This window comes from Anoplopoma fimbria, chromosome 20 (genome assembly GCF_027596085.1).
Source record: "Anoplopoma fimbria isolate UVic2021 breed Golden Eagle Sablefish chromosome 20, Afim_UVic_2022, whole genome shotgun sequence".
NCBI lineage: Eukaryota > Metazoa > Chordata > Actinopteri > Perciformes > Anoplopomatidae > Anoplopoma > Anoplopoma fimbria.
In genome coordinates this window covers 12,609,121-12,634,164 of record NC_072468.1, presented here as the reverse complement: position 1 = coordinate 12,634,164, position 25,044 = coordinate 12,609,121, and the positions used below count along the sequence as shown (strand labels likewise).

Here is a 25,044-nt window from a genome sequence, read left to right as displayed (position 1 = left end):
GTTAAACAGCAATGATTCTCTTCCATCACAAATTATCTCTGGCTAAGGCAACAGCCTTTTAAGAGCATTTTCACAGGACAACTGCATAAAGTGTCTTGTCAGCATTTACTGCTTTAATGTTAATGATCTATATCTGATCTGATCTACATGAGGTGATGTTAGTCATTTTAACTGGCAACGTCAGTGACGGCTCAAAATGACAAACCTGCAACTTGAATGTTTTCTGTATTACTTTTTACTTTAAAGATTGACAAAAGAGAAATGGTTCGATAAAACCGTATTTAGCTGCAGAGATAAAACCCAGACGATGTGCCAATCGGTAACAGAATCAAAATTAGAAAAAGCTATAGATATCCAACTCTAATCTTAAAAGATATATATAAAATGTAGTAATTCCTGTTGTGGATATATTTAGGCATTCCCTGTTTGTTATTATAGCTACAAAAAAATAATGCACTGATACTCGTAAATAACCCGTGAATCATGAGCCAGGACATTCAGGTACTGCTACTGCTACTTCCCAAACCTAACCACCTAGTTTTATTGCCCTAAACAGGTTCTGCACTCCAGGGGCTTCTGCAGGCGAACTGATCGCACTTATTGATGGACATAACAAATCAGTTTTTTGTAAGATATCCAACAAACAACTGTTTGAACAATACTCTGAAACTAATACTCAGTCCTACACCACACAACGTATGATTTCACTGATTGCACCTACGGAAACAGATTGTAACTGACCCGGTCATCACGCCAAAATGATATTTCTTTCATGATGAACAGTAGGTCGGCATCCAAAGTGTCATTCATTTGCAAACTATTGGTCCATTCCCAGTACTAGCATTACTAATATGGAACCGACAGCGGTTGCAGTGCTGGTATAGTGGATGACAGTTCTTACCTCAGCAGCCGGTCTCATTTCCTTGCTGAAACAGCAATGATGACAATGAGGATGGTGAGGACGATGGCTCCGGCCACAAGGAGGTAGCACTTCCTCTTCCTCAGCTGTCTCTGTGGATAGAAAGGATTGAGTGGGCGGGGGAGTTCAGGCATTAGAGAGTAGCCTATTGGACACTGTACACCGTCTGCTGTGTAAGGCAAGTCAATAATGATGCTGCATGGTTTACCTTCAAACGCTTTCTGCTGGTGGTTCACATAGCTCAGCAATGATTTAACCAGCGATTAGTCAGTTCACGAGAGCTAAAAATATACAGCTAATAACCAACATGTTTGCATATAGTGCATTTGCAGCCCTGCAAATGCCAAGTTCCTGGTTTAATTACTACAGAGCCTCAAGCTGCCCTATTTTGTTGTTTCTGAGCTAATTTAATGCAACCCCATGGCACACCTTTACTAGCATGAACAAAATAAAAGAACAAAAAAGGCCAGACATTTTATAAGGGAACAGGAAAGAACGAGGAAAGTGGCATTTCCATCGAATAAGATTAACCCGATTGTGGAGGAACTGGAAGATTCAAGGTCACACTGACAAATACAGATAAAATGAAGGAAGGACTGAATGGGATGACTGTCCAGGGTTGGCCTACACTTCCCTCCATCAAAATGCTGTGCAGTCATCCCTGTGATGTCTCTGCTGCACATTATTCTTGTCTATGTGATGGCAGCCTTACTGTCTGAGAGGATGACAAAGAAGAGGAAGGAGGCAAAAGACTGACAGACGTAAATCTTCCCCTGAATGTATCTATTCAGCACATGTAGTGCAATCAATAATAAGCTTGTTCAGTTCATGGGTCATTGCGAATTCAAAAGTAAAAATTGAGAAAAATAGTAAAGAAAAACTGTGACAAAATGGTGGCTTGGTGATGCAGATTTATCATCTCAAAGCGTTGACTTCAAAGCACAAAACATTGTTAGAATATGCTCAAGATGTGTTTTGGTCTTAAACTTCTTTTAAAAAATGTGAATAATAAAGTGTATATATGTATATGTATATATATAAATATATTACTTCATAAATTGCATATTTTACAAGATTTAGAATTTATACATTTATACAGGGTGTTCATTTTACGTGCACAATTTAGGGCTGGACGAGGTGTATTCCTTCGGACTGTTTATCATTAGACTTCAAAATGTACTGAAATGTCAACCCAAAACCATACATAATAATAATAATAATAATAATAATAATAATAATAATAATAATAATAATAATAATAATAATAATAATAATAATAATAATTAATCCTTTATTAGTCCCACAATGGGGAAATTACAATTCTCTGCATTTAACCCATCCAGGAGGAGCAGTGGGCTGCTAAGATGCGCCCGGGGAGCAACTTGGGGTTAGGTGTCTCGCTCAAGGACACCTAACCTCGGCTTGACTGTAGAGGGATTCAAACCACCAACCCTGTGGTTACGGAACGAGCACTCAACCTTGTGTGCCACAGCCGCCCCCTATACATCAACTGTGAAGTGCGGCACGATGTTTCTATGTAAGTTGTATTTGTACATGTGATTAGTTATTATTGACTGTACAACCAGAACATAACATACTTGTTAAAACTCAAACTCAAAAACTTTAAATGCAATTGATGTGGTGAATATTTGTACGATTATATGCAAATTATTGATACAAAGCAATTATCCATTGATCTATGGTCGTTTTATGGTCTGGTAATTTCAACTTTTTTATTCAACTTTGTTTAGAACTCACTTCACGTCAGTCAAGTGGCAGCCTATTCAGTAAGAATTCAGTCTTACAAAGTCTATACAGGGATGAAGCGCACGTTAAAATCTACTTGATCACAGAACGTGGAACTCAGAAACATGTCAAACCACACAATTTCATAGTCACTTGCACGCCATAAGTTATTCTTATTTTAAGTGATTGTGGCACTTGAATGGATTTCAACACTGTGTTCTGTTTCATTTTCTAATATCGCCTGTGGTAAAATTTCGATTTCAAATGCTTCAAACATTTCCTCCACACGGCACATGAGCTTTTTTCATCCATGTCAATTATTGGCCATGTCGGAAAAAAGAGGGAAAATGTTGACTTGAAAAATATGAAAGTAAATAGAGTGAAGAGAAGGGGTTAGGGAATATTTATATTTCCTTGTCTCCTCAGGCGGTGACGCTGTGTTTGAGCACAGAATCTATGTTGTTTTGAAATGCTTTTTATCCCCCTTTTTTTTCCCCAGCCTGTTTTCTGCTACAAAGGCAACGAGAGCAGCAGCGTTAGACCAGAGCCGAGGCTGGAGTCTTTAAATCCTGACGCGCTTCAAAGCACGGAGAGAGCAATTCATCTTCTTATCTGAGACTCAAAACAGGCTTTCTGTGTGGAAGAGAGAGGCAGAGAGGGAGAGGGGGAAAGGGAAAAAAAAATGCTGTCGAGTAATTTTCCGTTTAAACGTTCCACTCCACAACAATTTGCATAAGCAGCCCTGCGTCTGTGATAAGAAGATTGGTAATTTTCAAAGGCTCTGTGGGGATTGAGAATTAAAAGCCTTTCTCCGCTATCTCCCCTCTTGCAGCTGGCCACCGCAGATTCCCCAGCTTCTCTCACGCGTTTCCTCCTAAACTATGCCTTATAAACTTTCTCTGCCATCCTCTCCTTCTCTCTGCTCGCTCTGACAGTGCTGAGTCGCTCCCTCTCTCTATATACTGTATCCCTCCCTCCCTCCCTCTCTTTCCGAGCACACTTTCCCTACCTTTTAGTATTCCTTTTCTATTTGCTCATTCCGGCGCTGCTTTTATTTGGGGGAGAACAAGGAAATAAATAAGGTAGAGGGGGGAACAAAAACGGGCTTAGTGTAGCAAAGAAAATGTTGCGGTATTTTTGAACCAAAATTTTCCAGATTGCAGGGCCGGCTGACAGGCGGGACAGAGAGACTCGCAGAGGGAGAGACAGAGGAGGATGCTCTTATCACCAATGACTTAATCTGCCAGAGAAACGGGGTCCTTAGCGCCAGCCCTTCAGGGCCTATGGGTGCTACAGGCCCTGAGGGACAAGACAGCACCTGTTTTATTCACTTTTTCTGTCTTATAGTAGTTCATGTGTCAGCTGGCAATTCATACATTTTTTATATCTGATCATGTAAAAAATTGGATAAGCTATGAAGCTATAGACGGTATCTTAAATCATAATGTTGATAGCAACAAAAAAAAGATTCTATTCAGAGTGAAGAATCCTCTTAAATTAGAAATTTGCCACTTTTTATGTGGCTGTCCAATCAGTGTTGATGGTAAATTGCAGCAATTGAAGTTCCTTAGAAATATCACGAGAATTAGGCTACCACAACCAAAATCTCACAAACAGCAAAACCCGACTGCTATCCAGAGATGAGCCTAGCAGGCTTGTGGATAGACCTGCAGTGGGCTACCCCGGGGTGATTGCATTGTTTTACATTGTATCATAAAACAATGCAAAAGTAGCCAGGTGATGCCAAAAACAGAACTCCCTTGTTATCTTTGCATGTATTGCAAATAAGTTATTTTGCTTAGGCAACTTCGGCACATATTCATCTACCGGAATCTCCCATGAATTCCGCTATGTTTTTTTCTTAATTTGTCGTATTTTCGTCTTTATTACTGGAGAACCAATGGCATATGGCAGAATGCGCCCATCAACACTAAAGAAGGAGCGTGGGGATTGGATTCATTCGTTGGCAGTGGACCTTCAGACGATCACCGCCCATGGCAGACCACCCAGCCAAACCTCTGAGACAAAACGCTACAGAAAGCAGAGTCAGCCTCTTCCCCCAGGAGAAGAGGGAAGAGAGCTCATATGGAAGTCAAGTTATCTCATTTAGGACTTAAGGCTACCTCACCACCCAGCCTACTCCTATACATTCCTCCTGATGTAAATTAAAAAATGCATAACAAAAATGCACTACAGTTTTTGTTGTGTTAGTTTGTCTTGTTTTTCTTGGGTAGCAAATGCCCTACAACTGAATTTTTTCGTGCAACCCCGTGTAACATAGTGACAACCTTGAGTCATCCATGAATCCTTTGAAACAGTGAAAATAGAATCCCAAAGTATGAGTGCAGAGGAAGTTATAGATTTTGAATGAGTTGGATCTTCTGCCGCATTTTATACTTGAGTATATGGCCGAAGAAATGCACCTGAGAGAGGACAAGGTGGAGGGGTAGCGGGGATTACATCTATGGCAGGGAGGGAAGAGGGAAACAGCAGCAACATGTTAGCCACAAGAGATTTACAAAATTCTTAGCCTTCAGCAGCTTAGGGTTATACTTGTCCAATTTGGGCACCTTGCCTCTGTGGAGCTTTTTAACCACATCAGGGACCTCTGTTGGGAGATGGGAAGGGATTCCCTAGGGTCCTCCATCACTACGAACCACTGTTGTAGTCAAGACCACCTAAACCAAGACCAAGTCATGACCAAGACCAGAGTGCACAAGACCGAGATCAGACCAACACTATGAGGGGTTGAGACCACGTCAAGACCAAAACCGCATGACAAACTGCAAATGCTCATGAAGCCCAAACGCACTGCTCAAAGTGATCTGAAAGATCCACGTTATCATAAAACACCCAGAGAAAACAAATAAAGATTCATCTTTATTTGGCTCTTTTATTGAACATTTTCACGATAAATATCTTGATGAAATTTAAGTGTTTCCTTTTTTTACTATTAGCAATCACAGTTATTTAAACAATTTTAGTAAAACTCAGAATCCTCTTTTTTTTGAGACCCTCAAAATATCGGTCTAAAGGACTGCAACACTGCTACCAACCATCACAACTTCAATCATACAAAGCCATTCCCCACTCCGTTTTAGCATCAATATTTTAAAGCTGGACTAGGCTGATAGTGCTGCCATGGTTAGCAGGAGAACACAGCACAAACAAACTGTTATTGTTGGGGACTTCAATACCCTAAAATCTTTGAGGTCGTGGCAAAAATTACCAAAGCCCCATTCAGTCTGATAATTATGTAAAAGGACGCCAGTGAAAAAGGAAATGGCTGTGGAAATTAGCTTTGCCATTGTTGTTCTTGAACACTTGAGGTTCAGTTTTGAAGTTATTTCCTCGGAGGAAAACAATTCTCCATAATGAGCATACAAAAATGTTTGGGAAAATAGGGTGCAGCTAGGCATCCTAGGGTAAACGGATAGACTGATCTTCTCTGGTGCATTGTCAGTTTTGTTTTTTTGACATAGAAGTCTTGTTTTTACAACTTCACTCTCAAAGAAATCTCACAAGTCCATATGAAGGTCTGCAGTGCTGGTCAAGAGCATGGTCTATACAATATGTATAAAGCTCTCTGGGACTTTTAACAACCATAAACCTTTATAAAAACATACATTTATCCAAGGGAAAATGCAGAAAACTGCATTATAGGCATTAAAGCTCATATTAATGCCATACAAACCGATCTATCTCCTATCCGCCTCCCTTACATGGAAGACAAACTTGCTGTGTCTCTGGGAGAAAAACTGCATACCCTATTTGACATGAGAAATACCCTCATAATACTACCATAATGCAATGCAATGATAATGGCCATAAAATTATTTTCCCTTTATCGCATCTGGTCGGGAAAATTGGAAGTCCATAAAATAAATAATGTTTACAGCGGAACTGCCTCACTTGTAATCGGCTTATATGCAATTTACATAAAACTCAGAGTCCCATGCAGTCACCCTGATTATGATATTTAAGAAGAGCAGCAAGTAAACACAGACTTCACGGACAATCCTGGCATCCTGGGACGAAGCCTTGTGACAACCATTGTCAACAATGGAACAAAAACTTTCACCAGCATCAGCATTTTATAGGCTTTTATTAAGAATTAATTGGCCTTTTGTTAAGCCAGTCATGTCCTCTACCTCTGACACAGTGGACGCTCTATGTAGCATAGCATTATGTTGATGCTATAATTTATTTTGTTGCTCTTACCAATCAGTAGAAAGTGACGTATCCGTCATGTAACATCAAGCTGTTGTTGTAGGAGGAAGCTGTTGGTAGGAGTGGCTTGAGTTTTTCTTATAATAATAAAAAAATGTGACAATGTATTAAGTTCTTCTTTCTGTAATATGACTTACAACATGTACAGCTGCAGCAATCTCACCAACGCTTGTTGCCATAGTTGTGGCCATTCTAATTTCTAATCATACCTATAAAGCTGTGATCAGTTAATTATAACTCCAACCTGTGGAAATACACTACAATACTGGACCTATTTGTTTCACTGTACAAAAAGAAGATGTAGGCTACTATTCAGACTTCTGGAATTAGGCTACATTCTAGTACCACATAGTTGCCAGAATGCAAACCCTGTGTGAACACCCTTACAAAAATATCGGATCTCAATAAAATTTAGAACATTGTTAATGATCTTCTGTTTCATCCATACAAATGTTTGGGCACATAAATGGTGATATTTTTGTTATAGGTAATTTCCTTTTTTAAATATCAGCATCGATCAACTACCCTCAAGATAACAAGCTTTTAAAAAATCTAATCAGGTTGTAGAGTCACGGAAAACTGCCTCACCTCTGACCAACTACTTCAGAGCTCATTGTTTAAAGGGACAGCAAAGCCATTGATTGTGATGTAATTCATTCATTCAAGCTCTCAAAAACTACAATGAAGACAGATTTAAGCTTTTTTGACTCATAAAGACGTCATCATTGCTGCTATTGAGGGTTAACCTTGAGCAACAGAGGTGAACTAATCTCAGAGCAAAGTCTGGCGTGTACATTCACACTGGATTCAATAGGGGAAGCCTTGCTTTATAGCGCCTTTCACATTGTGTGTGTGTGTGTGTGTGTGTGTGTGTGTGTGTGTGCGTGTGTGTGTGCGTGTGTGTGAGGGAGTCAGCGGAGTGAAGCACCAGCACCGTTCTGCAACCTTCTTTGTAGACTGCTGTGGCTTTGCTCCCACATTCAGGGATTGAGGTAGATAGTTTGGGGTGTTGTCGTGGGGTTTTCTGATCAACATATTGCATTTCAGTTCACACACATACACAGGGTTGGGGGAGGTACTTATTCCGATACAATTCCTGATTGCCTGGTAACAAATCTAGAAGGTTATATATTCCAAGTATCATAATAATAAAGTTACATAACTTGATCTCTTTCTGGTTTTTTGCATTACCTCAATACCAAATAGCAAATAAAGACTAGAGAAAACATATAATTTAAACATACATGCTGCAGTTTTTGTTTTTTTAAGGCTGCAGTGTTATTTTAAGCACTATTCATGTTGGGAATGTGCTGCACTGTTTTCCCCACCAGGTAGTGCCTTTGAGTAAATGGAAGATAAGTAGAAGTTGGAGAAGAAGCATTCTTCCTCTATCGCTGTTATTACCTGCCATTGAAAAGATAACTTATTGGAAGCAGATAAAATGTGAAGTCAGATTTTAGAGTGGGAATATATAATGGTTTGTTTTTCAAGTAAAGAAATTAATTCACAAGTCACAAGTAAAACTAGACCCAGAGTCCGCCTGTGTCTCTGGCTCATTAAAGTTTGGCTTATCAACCTTACTAAGTATTCTATTCACACTTCAAATTTATTTTCATAGCTCGGAAGGAAAAGCTATGCTGTGAATGATATTGTCCTTTTCTGCTTTACCAAACCGGTCTCACTCCCAACCCGACGAATTCCAGTGGTTGGTCAGTGCCCCTCAGCGTCTCATAACGATGCACCAGACTCTCAGTTTTAATATAAAACCCACTAGCATCATTATTAGACGCTCAGAGTAACTGCATAGTATAGAGAGCAATATAGTCAACGAACAGGATGGCATGGACAAATGGATGGATCAAATAGAGTGTAGCGAGGTTGGAGAGGCCTGAAGTGACTAACAATCCGAGACATTCTTTTTCACCCCCCTCTCTGGTTTTTCATCTCTACAGAGGAAGTTTCAATACACTTTCGCAGAGACACTCCCAAAACCCCCACTCTATAAAGGCGTCAGGTCTGACACTCCACAGGTTGAGAGGAAGAGCTCAAGTCAAGATACGAAGTCAGCCCGGGAAATCCGAACCAATGAATAACCTTCTTCCTCTCCTCCCCCTGTTTTTTCTATCTGATAACTGAACATCTGGTCTTTCCTGGTCACATCATAAACTACTTGGGTCAAGGAAAAGGAACTGACCATCAGTGTCTTGCAATTATTCTCTGTAGCTCGGTATAACACTGTATACGTCTTTGGAGTATTCAATAACCCCACTGTGTTTCCCATTTGATTTCAGGATAATACGTTTTTCTTGCGTAGTTGTGGAGTGGAAAACAGAGTTAAATTCATTTTCAAATATTTCAATAGATCAGACTCATCATGTGACCATACTGCCTTCCAGTGGTCAATTGGTGATAACACATATCTGACATGCATAACCTCTTAAATTCTGTATACCAAATGTATGTGACTGAAATTCCATCTCTGTATCCATACAAGTGTGTAAGGTCTATTAAGCTCATAGTGAAGAAAAGTATGTGGGTTATTTATTTAAAATGTTAGATTAGTCAATTTACTAAACAAGACCGCCGACACTATGGACAAAGGAATCCCAAATCTTGAGAAAACAAAGTCGTAAACCAGACCCCTCCTTACGCCTCGACACCTTTCCCAAATAGATAAAAAGTCCTTTTCGTTTTTGTCCTTGTTTGTGTGTCTTGTTAAGTGTTGGGCTTCATACAAGCTCCCATTATTTTATGTTAGAACAGCAGTTTTTGTCAGTACTTTTCTCCTCAAAACTCCTTTGAGCATCTTATAATTATTCTTTTTAAGCAAGCCTTATTTTGTTTTAGTGTACATCTGTTGACCTCGTGAGATATCAACTTAAATTATTATCGTTTAGGCCAAAGAGTTTAGTTTGAGTATCTCAACGAGTAGCCTCATTTATAGAATAATTCAGAGTAAAACCCACTCCAAACAGCACCGGATCCAACTCCCGCCTTGAAGCAAAACATGAAGGACCCGGAGACTGAGATCTGCTTGCCAATCCGTCTCACCACTACAGAGGGTGAAACTCAGAGACACTTTTGCCAACTCACTGGGTGAGCTTTCGGAAGAACCGCTGAGAACCAACGCTCCCGCGGGCCCTTCACCGGCATTCCTTCGCTTCACTGACGGAAACAACTTCCGTTCGGAGGGACGTGAGCCGACTCAGAGGGCCGCAGAAACAGCTGTTTGAACCCCTGCAAAGTCATCTGGACACCGCTACTCAAAGTAGGAACAATCAACTTCATTATGATCCAGGGTTGGTGTCGGATAAATAAAAGCTCTGAGAAATAATAATTTAGATTGACCGGGTAGAGTAGGGATAGGAGAAAGAGGAGACCTCAACTTTTCTTCACTATCTGATATGATATTGCCTGTTTATTTGAAATCAATTCATTCCTGATTTGTATTCTTGTTCTCGCATCCAGTTTAAGACTCTGGTGCTAGCCTACAGGGCAGTGAAAGGAACAGCTCCTTCCTATCTCCAGGCCTTGGTCAAGCCCTACACCCCTGCCCGACCACTTCGCTCTGCGGCCTCGGGGCGATTGGTTGCCCCGTCGCTCAGAGGTCCCTGCGGCCGATCCACCCGGTCACAGCTTTTTTCTGTCCTGGCCCCTCAGTGGTGGAATGAACTCCCCACCGACGTCAGGACAGCAGAGTCGCTGCCCATCTTTAGGCGCAGACTGAAAACTCACCTCTTCAAGAAGTACTACCCTGAGTCTTCCTCGTAGCATTTATTGCATTCGTATTAGTTGTTGCACTTACTGTATTCGTATCAGTTCGCTGCACTTATTGAATTCGTATTTGTTTACTGCACTTATCCTATTCGTAGTAGTTTGTAGCACTTATTATATTCGTATTAGTCTGTTGCAATTATTGTTCTTGTAGTAATTTGCCTCTGCACTATACTTTTGCTCTGGCTTATGCTTTAAGATGCTTGTTTAAGAAAGGAGATGCACTTATGACTTCTAGTGACTAGTAGTTCTCTTGAATACCTATGTTGAATACACTTCCTGTAAGTCGCTTTGGATAAAAGCGTCTGCTAAATGACTGTAATGTAATGTAAATGTAATGTAATTATTAATCTTGTCATCCATTCATTTAATCCCTTTAGAAATAAATTACTCATTTATCGCCAAATCATTGTCTGTCATATTGATTCAAGGTGGGAACTATGAGGTCACTGAAATCAGGACTTACGCCTGAGATATTGAGACTGGATAATTTGTTACCAAATTATTGATTTTATTTTTTATTATTTTCTCCTATTTAGGAGTGGTGCCCCACAATTTATAACGTAAGCAATATTTTAATTTTTGTGTAGTTATTAATAACGCTACAAGAGGATAGAGACAGCTGTTTGCGTCCCATGAGAAACTTAAAGTAAGGAATTACATTTTGTCACGTCAGTCGCCAGTCATGTGAGTGGTTAGTGTCTTGGTAGTGCCAGTCAAGAAAATGTCAAATATGCTGTTTTTCTAAAACTGGATTTGTTGCCTGTACACCATTTCTCCTGTATTCATGCACTTCAGAGATGTATTTGCATACAAGCCCAAGTGAAGGAGATTGTCTCTAGCAGCGGAAAAAATTGGTTAGTACAGAACTCAAACTTATAGAAGCACTTGCTCATCTTGACCTTAATATGATCCAGCATTCAATTCACGCTGAAGGTATCAAGTGGACATTCAATCCTCCTCATGGTTGTCATCCTGGAGGTGAATAAAGGTGCCTCTACCAAATAGTAAAAAAGATCCTCGACTCAATCACAAAGGAAAGAACCAAGTCTAGTCCCCTAACAGCTCTATGCAAGGTGGAGGCGATCAAGAATGACCAAACTATCACGTTGATATATGAAGATGCCAAAGATCCCGAAACTTTAATACCTAACCACCTGTTTAAATGTACATCTTCTCCAGAATAAAATGCTAACAACACCAATACATATCAGAACTAATTTGGAAATCTTGGACCCAGGAGTACTTTCAACTGCTGCAAAAAAAGACATAAATGGATGAGGAAAAATGAAATCTAAAGCCCAATGATATATTGCTGATTATTGAAGAAAGCACAGCATTCAACAGCTGGCCCATGAGACACATGATACCTTTCCTTACAATAAAGGACATGCAAGCCATGTCAAGATCAAGACACAAAATGGCGCATTGGTAAGGCCTTTTACAGAGCTGTGTCTCCTGAATGACATGAACTGACAAATCAGACATGACCAACTAACCTATTCCCCTACGTACCAATTCATTTTAATTGTTGACATTAATTTTCTTTAAAAAAATATATATAAATGAAACTTAATTCAGATGTGAAATTAGCTCTTGAATGCATCCCTTGAATATAGTTGTTGAGGATTTTAAAAAGACTAGAAGGACCTTTTTGTTACAAATTCTTTACAAAAATGAACTATTGAAACTTTGAAGATCTTAGATTTTTTTGTGTTATGAATGAGGAATAAATAGACACTTGATAATCTTAAATGTTGCCACCAAGGACTTTAAGTTAATGGTTCCTTCCAAATGTATGCATGTATAAATTGCCTAATAGTGGTCAATTAGAGGCCGGATTGTTGCAGATTTTACTTATTTGATTCATCATTTTGAGACATTATTAATTTTCTATTTTGGATTATGCTGATCATGTTTTATCCTGTGTTGAGATTTTATTGTTCTGTTTGTTTGTTGTTTTTATTATTGTGATAGTTGTTCTGTTAAGATGTCAGATAGTTGACGTAAGGCTGGGGTGTGGGCCTTTTGATTAAGCACAGGTAAAAAGACATTATTGGGAGTGTAAGGGCAAACATTTTTCTACTGAACAACAACAAATCAGTTGATATACAAAATATTAACCCTTTGTTTGAACTTGAAAACATACATTTGCTGTCTCTCCTTTAACAAACGGGCAATTCATTATCAGAGAACCTGAGTATGCGTGTTTATTTAGTGGTATATATATATATATATATATATATATATATATATATATATATATATATATATATATATATATATTATTGGATGTATTGAACTTGATTTTTATCGAAAAAAAATAAAGTTTGAAGAAACATCTAATCTATCAGTGTTTTAATTGAAGTCAGTGTTCCTTTTTCCCTTCAACATGCCCAGGCCAGACGAGTGTCACTGACATCAACTTGGGCAACTTCAAACATTGTTATTTCCACTCCATATCCTTCAAAGCAGCATCAAGAGTCTAGAGGGACTAGGGGAAGAGTGATAGAACAGTAAGCCAGTTTCCCTGCAATCTGTCAGCATTAGCCCATCCCCCCTGTCCGAGTGCAGTGATCAGTCACAGCTTTAACACTGTGATTAGGTTATTCTTTGTCATTATCTTATTTGTCAAAAGGGCAACAATTTGTATGTGTCGGCGCGTGGATTGGTCAATCATCTGTCTACCTATTCATTAACAAGCCGTCTTCCTTTTTTGTCTTCTTTTCCTTCCGATTATCTTTTCTGTTCCTTTCACGACCACAACAGCAGGAGCTCTATATTATTCTCTATTAAGCCAGAGGAAAACTGTGTTGCATTGATTTTTTTTTGAGACTCAGAAGGATATAGTTGCTCATTAGGAGATCAATTTCAGCTCTGAAGATGGATGGACTTTTAAGTCTAAACAATGACATCAGCATGCATACCTTCCCCCCTCAATTTAAATCAATAATCACTTCTGTTATTTCATTTTTGTTTTGCTACTGTTCAATAGCTAGAGCTTTTGTTCACTGAATTGCTAGAACATCTGTGTTTTATTGGTAATTAAAAACCATCTTGTGCAGCGATCAACAATCAGAGCTTGTGGTCCACTGAACACAGATGAGGTGATAAAACATCATCGCAACTAGAGAAACTTTCAGCAGGGAGAGTAATCTGCCCCCCAGATAATGGATTATAGATTCAATTTATTTTCAGTGTAAACTGAGTAGACAAGGCGGTGCACAGGAAGAAAATGACATCCGCTCTTAATTGACCATCAATGGAGATGTGCAGTGGTGCATGTAGACCAGCATCAAGGGGTGTTCAAGGCTTCATCTGTAAGTAGACTTGCTGCAAAGTTTTCAATCTCTTTCCTTCATTAAGAGGTCTGAGGGCAGATCCAACCCCCAAACAACCAGAGCCAGATCTCAGGTCCACACTGCTGGTATACTTTATTTTAAGATAGGGCATGACTTAAAATCAATATGGTACTCAGGTCTGCATCATTTTATTTGGACATGACAGCATCAGAGAGAGTCTGCAACTCTGATCTGCATCAAAATATAACACTGAAGGCATGTTTTCATGTTTTCGTTGTTCATGAGCGTCACACCCAATGAGAAAAACCTATCATGCTGAAATGAACCCAGCAATAGTAGCTTTGTTGGCTTTGTTAACAATAATTGTTTAAACTAAAAACATTTTTTTTAAGTGTGCTCTCTTCTGCTGAAAATTGCACCACACAGGTTAAATGTCTTCATGCTTATTTGTACTTAATATAATTGTGTATGAAGCACTTACGGGTTTAGAATGTCAGTTGAATTGTAAGCATTGAAAGGAGCTGAAGTGTAATCGCTAGATTCTGCTGAATTAGCAGCAATTTTGTATTGCTGCTTATTGCTTCACCAATTAATTTGGTATGGAAGCACCAACAGAAATTCAAATTCAAATTGTAGAACCCAATGTATGTGAACTGATCAGTGAACAATTCGGTTCAGTGTCCATTGACGCACAGGCACTTAAAGCACTTGAAAATTAATAAATGAGAAGATTTGAAATGTTAAGTCACATAAAACATCAGTTGAAGTTGAAGCCTCAGTAATATTTCAAAGATTGAAGACAAAAATATGTTTCAATTGAGGTACAGCAATGAAAGCAGTAAAGTGTCAGTGAAAGTGAAAGCACTCAAAATAGATAAAGTGTCAGTTGCTATTAGTTCTCACTTTTATTAAAATGTTAAAACAGGAAAACATAGCTTGAACCACAGTCACCAAAGTGGCCTGTCAGGATGGGTGGGTTATGCCATTAAGTTGTTTTGGAGTTAGTGCTTTGATTAAAATGATTGTTCTTCCCTTTAACAGTATAAAGGTACAATGTGGTTTTAAAGTTGTGCACTTTTCATTTGTTTTCCTTTAAGAGGTTACCAACAGCACTTGTGTGTGTACTAGTCCAATGCATTGACACTGAGCCCAAGAAAAAAATCCCTCATGGGACAATAAAGTATATTGAATCATATTATTTCATATTTGTTGAAGATTAAGTGCTGATTTTGTCAAGTAGTTTAGTGGGCATGCAACACTGACATGTATTACCATAGACTTTTAATTACACATACACAACTAAATTGTCAATTGACTAAATCTAATTAGGAGTAAATTACTGTGCAGGCACTAAAAAGCAGTTAAAGTGTTGGCCAAAAAGTATGAAAAGTAAAAGTTTCAAGGAGTTGATAATTCATAAGGGAAAGCAGTTTCACAAGTGTATGTCAGGCAGTTGGTCAGTCAGAAAGCACACAAAATTTCAGTAGAAGTAGAAGCTCAAAAAGTACTTGAACTGTCAGCTGAAGAGTAAGTGATAAAACCAGTTGAAGTTTCAGCTGAAGTACAGTACAGCAAATCCAAACAGCAAAGTGTTGTTTCTGTTAGTGTCATGGAAAATGCAGTTGGGAGATGAAAGAAATTGAAATGCCAGTTGATGTGTAACTGCTAAATGTCAGCTTAAAGTAGAACTGTGAAGACAATGCGGATGTGTGTACTGTAAACAATTGAAGTGTCAGTTGGTATGAAAGACATGAAAGCAGGTAAAATGTCTGCTGAACATACAACATTCCCCTTTCACACACTGTAGCTTGCACAAATTGATGGAACAAGCAGTTGGGAAACAATTGTAAGATTTTAATGGACTGCAGCCATGCAGAGATATATTTACTGAATGGTGTTTTATACTGACCTATTCTCACTCCCAACTCGTCAAATACATATGGTTGGTCAGGGCCCCTCTGTGGCTTATACCAGCACACAGAGGCTCCCTTTATTTTCTGTGTAAGAAGCACCGGGATTTCAACTAACTCCAAAAATACGATGCAGTATAAAGAGCAAGAAAGTCCACATAGGGTGGATGGGAGAGAGGTTGGATTTGTCAAAAGAACACAGGAAAAGTAAATCTTGACTTATTCTAACTTTGTTTTGTTACGTAACTTACTTATTTAACTAACGCCAGTCACGTGACAACATCAAAAGTTATTTTACACAACAAACATACTTATTTTAACCCTTACCGCAATCTTTTCATTTAACTAACCAAGTAGTATTATTGCCTGAACCTAAACAAGTTTGTCGCTTAAGTAAATCTAAAAAATAAGTAAACATGTGCTGGGACTTGCATGTAACGATTGGAAACTGTACGTTTCCTGTGGATATCAAAGTTGATTTTGAAAAGACACTATGCATGTAATGAAGGGAAAGTGACACTCCTTCCTGACAGACACCTTCTCACCTCGTCAAATACCACAGCTACCCCTAAGCTATGATCTGCTACGTACCCCTCCAGTTTTGGATGTGTCAGGGACGGTTTGTCAATACTATGCTAGTTACATGCAAATTGTCTTTTCCCCAAAAACTTTGTCCACGCAGGAAGTTTAGGTTAAGGCCACTTAGTAAGATTTTGCAAAGAAGACTGGTAGATGTTAACTTGACTGACTTAAGTGTTACGTGACTAGCAAGTGACAGAAGACTTATTGACACTTTTTACATTGAATGTCCTGTGTTTGTTTGACCGTCCACCTCACCTCCTACCCACGCCGTGTGGACTATCTTGCACATCAATTGCTCTGAGCATCCAACAAGGATACAGGTGTGTTCACATTGGAGTTAGTAACTAGCTCGGTGCATGGCATTTTCAAGGCACTGATGAAGCTGTGGTATTTGACGCATTGGGGGTGAGAACAGGTGGTCTATACATGTCCTGTATGTAACCGGTATAAAGTATCTAACTTGAACAGCGTTCTGCACAAAAAAGAGTAATCCCTTGTGATGTCAACATGGAACCATGTGGAATGTTTCCCCATGGCTCATCATGCTGTATTTCTGTCTGTCTGTCTGACTGTCTTTCTGTCAGTCTCGCTGCCTTCCTTTGTTGTTTTTTCATTTTTTTTCAGCTGCTCTGCCTCTGCAAAGACAGCGGCCGTCTCGATTGGCGGAGAGCTAAATTGCTCAGTGTGAGCTCGGTCACGGCTCAGCACTCCTTGAGATAATGAAATGACAATTAATGGGAAAGCTGTTGCCATTCGCTCATTTGTTCGCTCACTAGTAGAGCAGCAGCATTGGGGGACAGACAGAGACCAGTGCAGTCATGACCAACTCAGGAAACTACCCGGCAATGGTGTTCATATTAAATTACTGCTGATATGTGTTGAAAATCCATGCATATGGAAAAAATTAAGTTGAGTCCAGGGCCAAAATCTGATTCACATAAAACATGATTTTAGTATCTGATCAAAATAGTCTTCAGAATTGCTGAAGGTCTAAATGTCCAAAATCACAACAAGATACAGCATGGCTACAGTTCCATGGCTGAAGTGAATAGTTCAGATGGAGCTCTGAAGCTATGTTACCCATTTTAAAAAGGTAGATCCTTTATTAACCCAGTGACACTTAAGTCAATACATTATTTACCATAGCCAGGGGCCTACACAGCACAGTGCCACTCTGAGCTCTGGCCTACTGAGATAGCCCCTGCCTGACACAATGGCAGAAGACACATTTATTTCCCTGAAAAGAAAGAGCCAAAGCAGACCCTTGGGCATCTCATAAAGCGTCTCTCCAATATGTGCAGTGAAGTAGAAATTCAAGCCACCCCCCAAAAAAAACCATGCAGAACAAAAACATTTTCTATTTAATTTCTGGCTGCAGTTATTTGCCCATTAATGCATTTCCCTCTCTTAGTCAATACACTTGTAGGACAAAATTGCAAATGTATAATCATTATCTCAGTAGAAGTGAGACTTGCTCATGGAATTGGAATTACATATGTGGTTTTGTGTTTTTATAAGACTCCAGGCAACTATGTTAATTTTTTTTGGTCTCTATATAAAATTACTGAGCAGAAAGCTAGTAAAGTATGACATGAAATTACATCACCTCTGTTATTATGCTAGTGGGGGGATGTGATAAAGCTGTGTAATCTAGTTAGCAAAGTCCCTGTTTGCATGGCTGATCAAGCTAAGCTTCTTGTTACTGCATTACAATGCAAAAAGCTCAGTCAAGTACACAAAATTAAAGCAGATCAAAGGGACTGCAAAGCGTGGAGCACACTGCAGTACGGAGTGGTTCACTGTACCTGGTACTGGTTGGCCTTCGCAAGCTCCTGATTGGCTGATTCCACATTGGATGATGTAGTCTGGATGTAATCTTCAATGCTGTCTGAGGAAACAAAGAGCAGATTGATGTTAATAGGTCACTTACATTCATAACATTTACAACAATGTGGTGAGGTGGCACCACAAAATGTCATGGCAATTGATTCCAGTTTTTGCTGTGTAACCACACAATGTTATATCACACACACTACACATAGGTTCAAGTATATTTATTCATTGTATTATTTATTTGTTTAAATGTATTTATAGGTAAAATAAACACAAAAGTCAACTTTTCATCTAAGTAGTTCAAACTACTTTTTTTGGTTCAGTTTGCATTTTGTAGTTGAGGTTGTAGCTGAGAATAGATATTCGGTTAATTTTTCTTAAGAAAAAAAATGTTAACTTTTATTACGCTAGTGATTAAGTACTGCAGGCAAAATCAAAGCCGCAGAGGCCAAGATATATTGACTTTAAGTCCATATTAGACAAGCTCCAAAAAACCTACACTTGTCATAATTTAATTATTTTTTGTCTTTCATTGAACACCTCCTGCCAAATAACCACCCACACCTTGTAACTCAATGCTTTGGAGTTGTGATGCAGGTTTTCTGTAAAAAATGTGACGCCTCCAAGCCCAGCTAACTGCTGTTACCATTCTTGACAAACTATCTGCCCAGCCTCTGGCTAAGGAGCAGTTTGCCAGATGAGGTTGGTGAGCACAGGTGTCGTTTGTCTAGACACAATGGTAGCAAAACTTAAAATTTTACTGTCCCTGAATCCAGCTGTTGTTTGCCAAGAAATTGTTTCAGCACGTAACACTCAAAATTGTTGTTTTCACATTTCTGTTTCAAGCTGCTCAGTATGAAATTCAGGGCATATATAGTGCCTCCACGTTGACCTTTAACATGGAGACTGCTGAGCCAGTGGTTAGCAGCTAACAGTTCTAACAGCTACATCAGCAGTTAGCACTATTAGCTGCTAGATTAACAGTGTTTCCCTAGGGGTAAAATTAACTAGCCAGTGGGGTATAACAGAGACCCATCTTCTCATCTCACTCCAGGAAAAAAAGCATTTCCCAAAATGTTAAACAATTTCATAAGTTTATAAGCGTTGCCAAGCCAAGCCAAGCCAAGCTGTCATCTGATCACTATCTATTTTTGAGTCCATTCTCTGTAAATACTTTATACTTGATTTTACAGCCAAAATTGAGCTTCCATAATGAAGCAGAGCCTTTTTTGGTGAGAATGTTGGTAACATCTGTATAAACTTAAAGATCGTATAGATTTAATGCATTTTTCTATGTTAAAGATATAGCTTGAATAGCTAGTTAATATAAAATGGTTTAGCACCTACTCTGTTTTGGTTCAACCCCATCACAGTACAGGGTAAAAGCTTGAAGACTATCTGACAGACAACTCTTATCGTCAATGTGGTGTTTGTGTAGTATCATACCTTTACTATCATCGGTCATCCAATTGACATTAACAGACTATCACCATCTAGAAAACTATTGCTCTCCAAATTCCAGTGGCACTTGATGTATGCATCCAGAAATTAACTGGAAATAAATACATCAGCCAAAAACTCAGACCTATAAACCTCACACCTGCACATACTTTTACTAGCTTGACATTAATACTTGTAGTAATTTACAGTCAAGAAGCTATTTGAAGAATAGCAAGAATTTCCAATGTTGGCTAAAATAAATGTGCGTCCCAAATTGTTTGTACGGTAGGGGAAGAAGGCTAGTTTAGTTTGTAATTTTACACAAGAAAAAACACACTCTTTAATATTTGTGTGTCCCGACTTTGTAATCCTGAGCCCATTGGAAGGATTGACGTATGTTCATATCGTTACTCTGCTCACATCTTGACAGAACGTTACATGACAGCTCCACCAGCCCCTGGTGTTACCAAGGACTACTGGTCTAATAGTTAACACTGTTAACAGCAGGGCTTCATTTAAAGAATGTCAATACACAGAAGTTAATGGGATGAGACAGAACATGTTTAATGAACTGGCTGGTCCAAAATATTTGTTATCACCACATAATTACCCTCGTATATTTGCAACTGGCCAATAACAGTGAGAGTGCTATTGATTGTTTTGGTGTTGTGAGAGTGAAAAAGCTTCAGCCGGTTCAGAGATGTGGGTAAAGTGTTTTATGTTGTGATGGCCTCTGATAATTACTGCACCACTTGAGCGTGTAGAGAATTACCTTTTGAACCTTTGAACAAGAGCAGGAGATGAGGTGAGTGATTTGAGCTGATTGACTAAATGCATCGAGTCCTTTGGTGAGTTGAAGAAGGCAGAGGAACACATGTTTACACTCAGCCACTAAAGATCAGAATGAGGCTGACCCCTGGACTGACTCACTGACTTTTTCAAGGCTGACTGATATTGCACTTTAAACCCAAGTCTTGTTGCTGCAATGCAAATTACAATTAAAGCACGTTTTGATCTCCAATCTGACCAAATATCCAGCTCATTCTCATTCCAGAGGTGTCAAATACAGCTGCTTTGACTCGCCCCTCAGCATCTGACGCACAGCAGCCTTTGGGGTCCAAGGTGCTTAGTAACAGCAGTCATGCTGTTACTAAGCGACTTAAACCTGCGCACTGGAATGGTGATGATGATAAAGTGATAATATAGCGGTCAGCCTCACTCACTAAACTAAACAAAGATAAACTGATTTCCAACACCATAAATCCATCAATGTAGCTTGACCACTTAATTTGTCTGTGACAGTTTAGCTGACCTTTCAACTGGATGTTGTGACGTCCTTTGACGAAGTCAAATACTCTGTGGGACTGCTATTATTTACTAATTTTTGTTCCCCTGAAAAATAGGCGCTTGGGAACGCTTGCGCACCACAACGGTGTGGCGCTTTTGAGCTTGTCTACATTGTCAAATTTGAAGTTAGGCCAAACCATGATGTTTTTCCTAAACCCTAAATAAGTGACTTAGTTTCCTAAACAGGGTCAAGGTCAAATGCATCAATCTGGTGCACTTTGAGGGCAAAATTAAGATGCCAGATCTATGAAGAACTATCTGCTCTAGTAATCAATTTGATCAAAAACCCTTTGGTTTGATATGAATGGATATCACATGATAAAAGCATGGTAATCCACAAGGCACTGATGCACTGAGGACAGGTAGCCCCGATTGCCAGTCGAGATGGGGAGGGGCTATGAAGCTCACAGCAGGAGCCTAAAATGTTTTAGAACCCAATTAGATTTTCAGGGCCACCTTCTAGACAAATCTGTAGATCTGTAGTCCATTATGATATCAAATAGAAACAAGCCCCCAGCATGTCCATCCCCAAAATATTTGAATCACCCTCTAAAACAAAGATAAGACACTCTTTTGATGTGTACAAAAAATATGTTTTAACCCCTCTTGCGTTTAGTATGCCAGAGTTGAACCAACCTTGTTGATTGCATATCTCAACTCACAGGCTTTAATATAGTGTGTCCTCAGCCAGCATGAATAGGCAATAAAAGCACTAATCCTTCCTTTTTGAGCCTTTTCATTTCTTTGTATTACCTGCTGCTTTTGCTACAAACGCCCCCGCAGCACAATCACATATTATTCATATCCGCCACTATGCCAAGAAAGCCTTCAAAAAAAGGCCGAAGGCAATTTCAGTGCATCTCTTTTTAATGGGGAGAGGTCCATTATTGAATCGCTCCATAATGATCAGATTGGACTTCTGCTGTGGCATAATGTCGTGAACTCTGCAGTCTTCCTCTTCTATCTCTCCGTTTGCCTATTCAGGGTGGGAGCATGCTGTGTTTCCTCTACCTTCCATGTCCAAAATACCATATCAATAGTCTTTCACATGCAAATTACAAAATTACTGAGAAGCTCAGCACAGTTCATGCATGTCTGATTGTGCTGAACAAGAATGAGATGATGCAGAATTCACAAATAGAAGAAAGACCTAGGTTTGAATGAATGAAATGTTCAATGTATTATAAGTCTTACTAAGTAATTTACACCTTGATGTGAACAGCATTACCTCATGTTTGACTTTTGATTTAATTTAAGAATTCTAACTCCTCTTGCAGTAAGTTAAGCTTCAAGCTAATTGTTAGGTCTGTACAAAAGGCTTAGTTTGTTTGTGGTGATCCTGAGACTTCAATGTTTTTCGACCTGTGAAAACACATGCAGATGCCAGTCAGGAAAGAGGCAGGAAATATCTCTGCAGACCCATCATACCCTGGACACAACCAGTTCCAACTCCTCCCGTCTGGTAGGCGCTACAGAGCACTGTACGCCAAAACTTCCAGACACCAGAACAGCTTCTTTCCTATGGCCGTCACTCTCATGAACAATTAATCATTCATCCTCTGTATGGTACAAATCCATGTGCAATAACCCGGTAACTTTAAATTCAAATTGTTTACATATTTATTCAAGCAGCTTTGCACTTTTATCTACACTTCATGGTCGTTGTTTTTTTGTTTTTTTTAATGTTCATATATATACTATATATATTTCTGTGTAAAAAATTGTTAACGTTTATCCTTTTTTATTCTTTGTTTATTTGTCTGTTTCTGTGCACCAGTGAGCGTGTGAAACCGAAGTCAAATTCCATGTATGCGTATGCATACATGGCCAAGAAAGCTGATTCTGATTCTGATTCTGAAATGCCCAAACTTTTCCCGTAAAAAAATTTGAAACCACACGGTGGGCGACGTTTTATGTTTCTTTTACGATCCGGAACTACACAGACTGCTGACGGCATCACCGCCTCTCAACGGCTGCTCTCAAGCCACAGACACAGTTATTATATGTGTTTTTATAGGGCATCAACCTCACATTCACATGCAAATCGTCGAAAAATAAACTTGCAGACCTTTGAATCCGTTGAAAGTGAAAAACTTCCAACACATGCAAAACGCAATTGAGATGGTGGTTTGACCAGTTGCGGGTTGTGTCAAACGTTACAGCAGTGGCTGTTCAGACCACCTTGCGGACATTTTGCAATCTACTGCATGCACCTTTCTAATTCTTGCTGCCTCCAGCGCCGTCGTTTGAGGGGAAAGTGACGTAGTTGATGGTAGGAAGTATACAGGCTATTTAGCTTTGATTTATCTGGGCCAGCTAGATGCAGCTCAAAAACAGAACTCCATTTTCTCTTCAGCTAGTTTCAAATGTGATCCCAAAATATAAGAGCAGAGCATGTTATGGACGAGATTTATGTGTACATTTTACAGTGTTTTGGCTGTTTTGGACTTTTAGCCATATTTATTCGGGCCAGTGTATACGGCCGGAGAAAGTCAGCGGTGAGCATATGGTGGGCATGGACCCTCCAGAACCACACCTGCAAAGCAACCACCAACAGGTAGTCTATGCTCATTGTCCTACGATGCCAACATAACCTGAATCATTCTGTGGTAAAGTATGTCAACGTGGACAGTTATTGGTGGACACGCTGGTTCGGACTACTGAGTCTCAGTGTTACTTTATTATTTCCTGCATAAAGGCATGACTCATATCCCCTGGCTACACAATGTTTTGGCTGGGCTTTAGTAGCTCACGTGCAATGCATTCTGGTACATGTGGCTACTGTTGCCACATTACGTGAGCAGGTGAACTCAGCTTTCTCAGTAAATAAAGCAAAAAAAAAAAATGATTTGTTAAATGGACTACGTTTACCATCAGCACTGATTGGACATCCACATAAAAAAGACGGAATTATTTTTTCCTCTAACTTAGTAAGTTATTTGAGTACAGGGAAATCCATAGTTTGGGACCTACTATTTGAGCCCTACCATTTTTTCAATATCAGCTTTTGTTTATCATTCAAATTCTATGCTCATTTAACATTAAATAGAGGATGTTTTGACATATTTTATTCATTTCAAAAGTATCTTGAGGAGATGACTTCCAGAAGCACTATGGAGCCTTTTGTCAAATGCATGTGGGCAACACAATCCACCATCCAGCAAAAAGCAATTCCACCAATCAACAGCTGGCAGGAATGCGCCAAGATTCGCAGCGATGCTCCCAACAAAAGCAGAAAGGAAGAAGACCGCAAGCAAGTAAACATGAATGTAAGCAATGCAGGTTTTGAAAATGCATTCATCACATTTCTTTGAGCTCAAGGGTTCAAGCACTTTGCTTTATTTACAATAAAGTCCATCAGGAGACCTGTTTTTTTTCCACTTCTAAAAAAAATAATACTTTACCATCATTGTCCACCATGTCATTTACAATTTTAATAGAAATATGTATTGTAATGGAAATAACATGTGATAAAACAACAGGATGTAGCAGAAAAGACAGAGAAAGGGTGTATACAATGCTGAAATTACAGTGGGTCATAAGATAGCACTGCTCTCTGCGAGTATCACTTTCAAACAGGTTGCAGTTCTCAGTTATCAGCGGACTCACAGCAGATTCTACTCTGAACCGCTGATGAAACCCACCTGCTGCAGTGTGACATCATTGATCGGAGCACGGCTTTAAGAGCTACATCCTTGAATGCTTGAGAGCAATATAGCAGCAGTGTTTGCAGCATGTGACTTAGTTTGTACTTGCTCAGGTTAACAACTGCAAATAATGCATGTGCATGCATGGAGCTCACTTACTGATGCATTATGTTTCAGGCTTTATCTATTGTTGGCAGAGCATTGACCTCTTACTAGGATGCACAATAAAAGCATTAAGCAGGTTGAGTTAGTGTGAAGACTTCTAATGGTCTGAGATTCATATTTAGTTGTGAACTATATATTTGCTGTGTGTT

The 25,044-nt window shown here is 39.2% G+C and overlaps 1 protein-coding gene across 1 annotated transcript in view; it reads right to left on the bottom strand.

Annotated features, from left to right (window-relative positions):
- Positions 1-915: 915 nt before the first annotated feature.
- Positions 916-25,044, bottom strand: part of tsnare1 (T-SNARE Domain Containing 1) — a 131,044-nt gene continuing 106,915 nt past the window's right edge. The window contains 2 exon segments of the mRNA XM_054621279.1: positions 916-1,011; positions 18,269-18,351. Coding sequence (XP_054477254.1) covers positions 916-1,011; positions 18,269-18,351 — 179 coding nt within the window.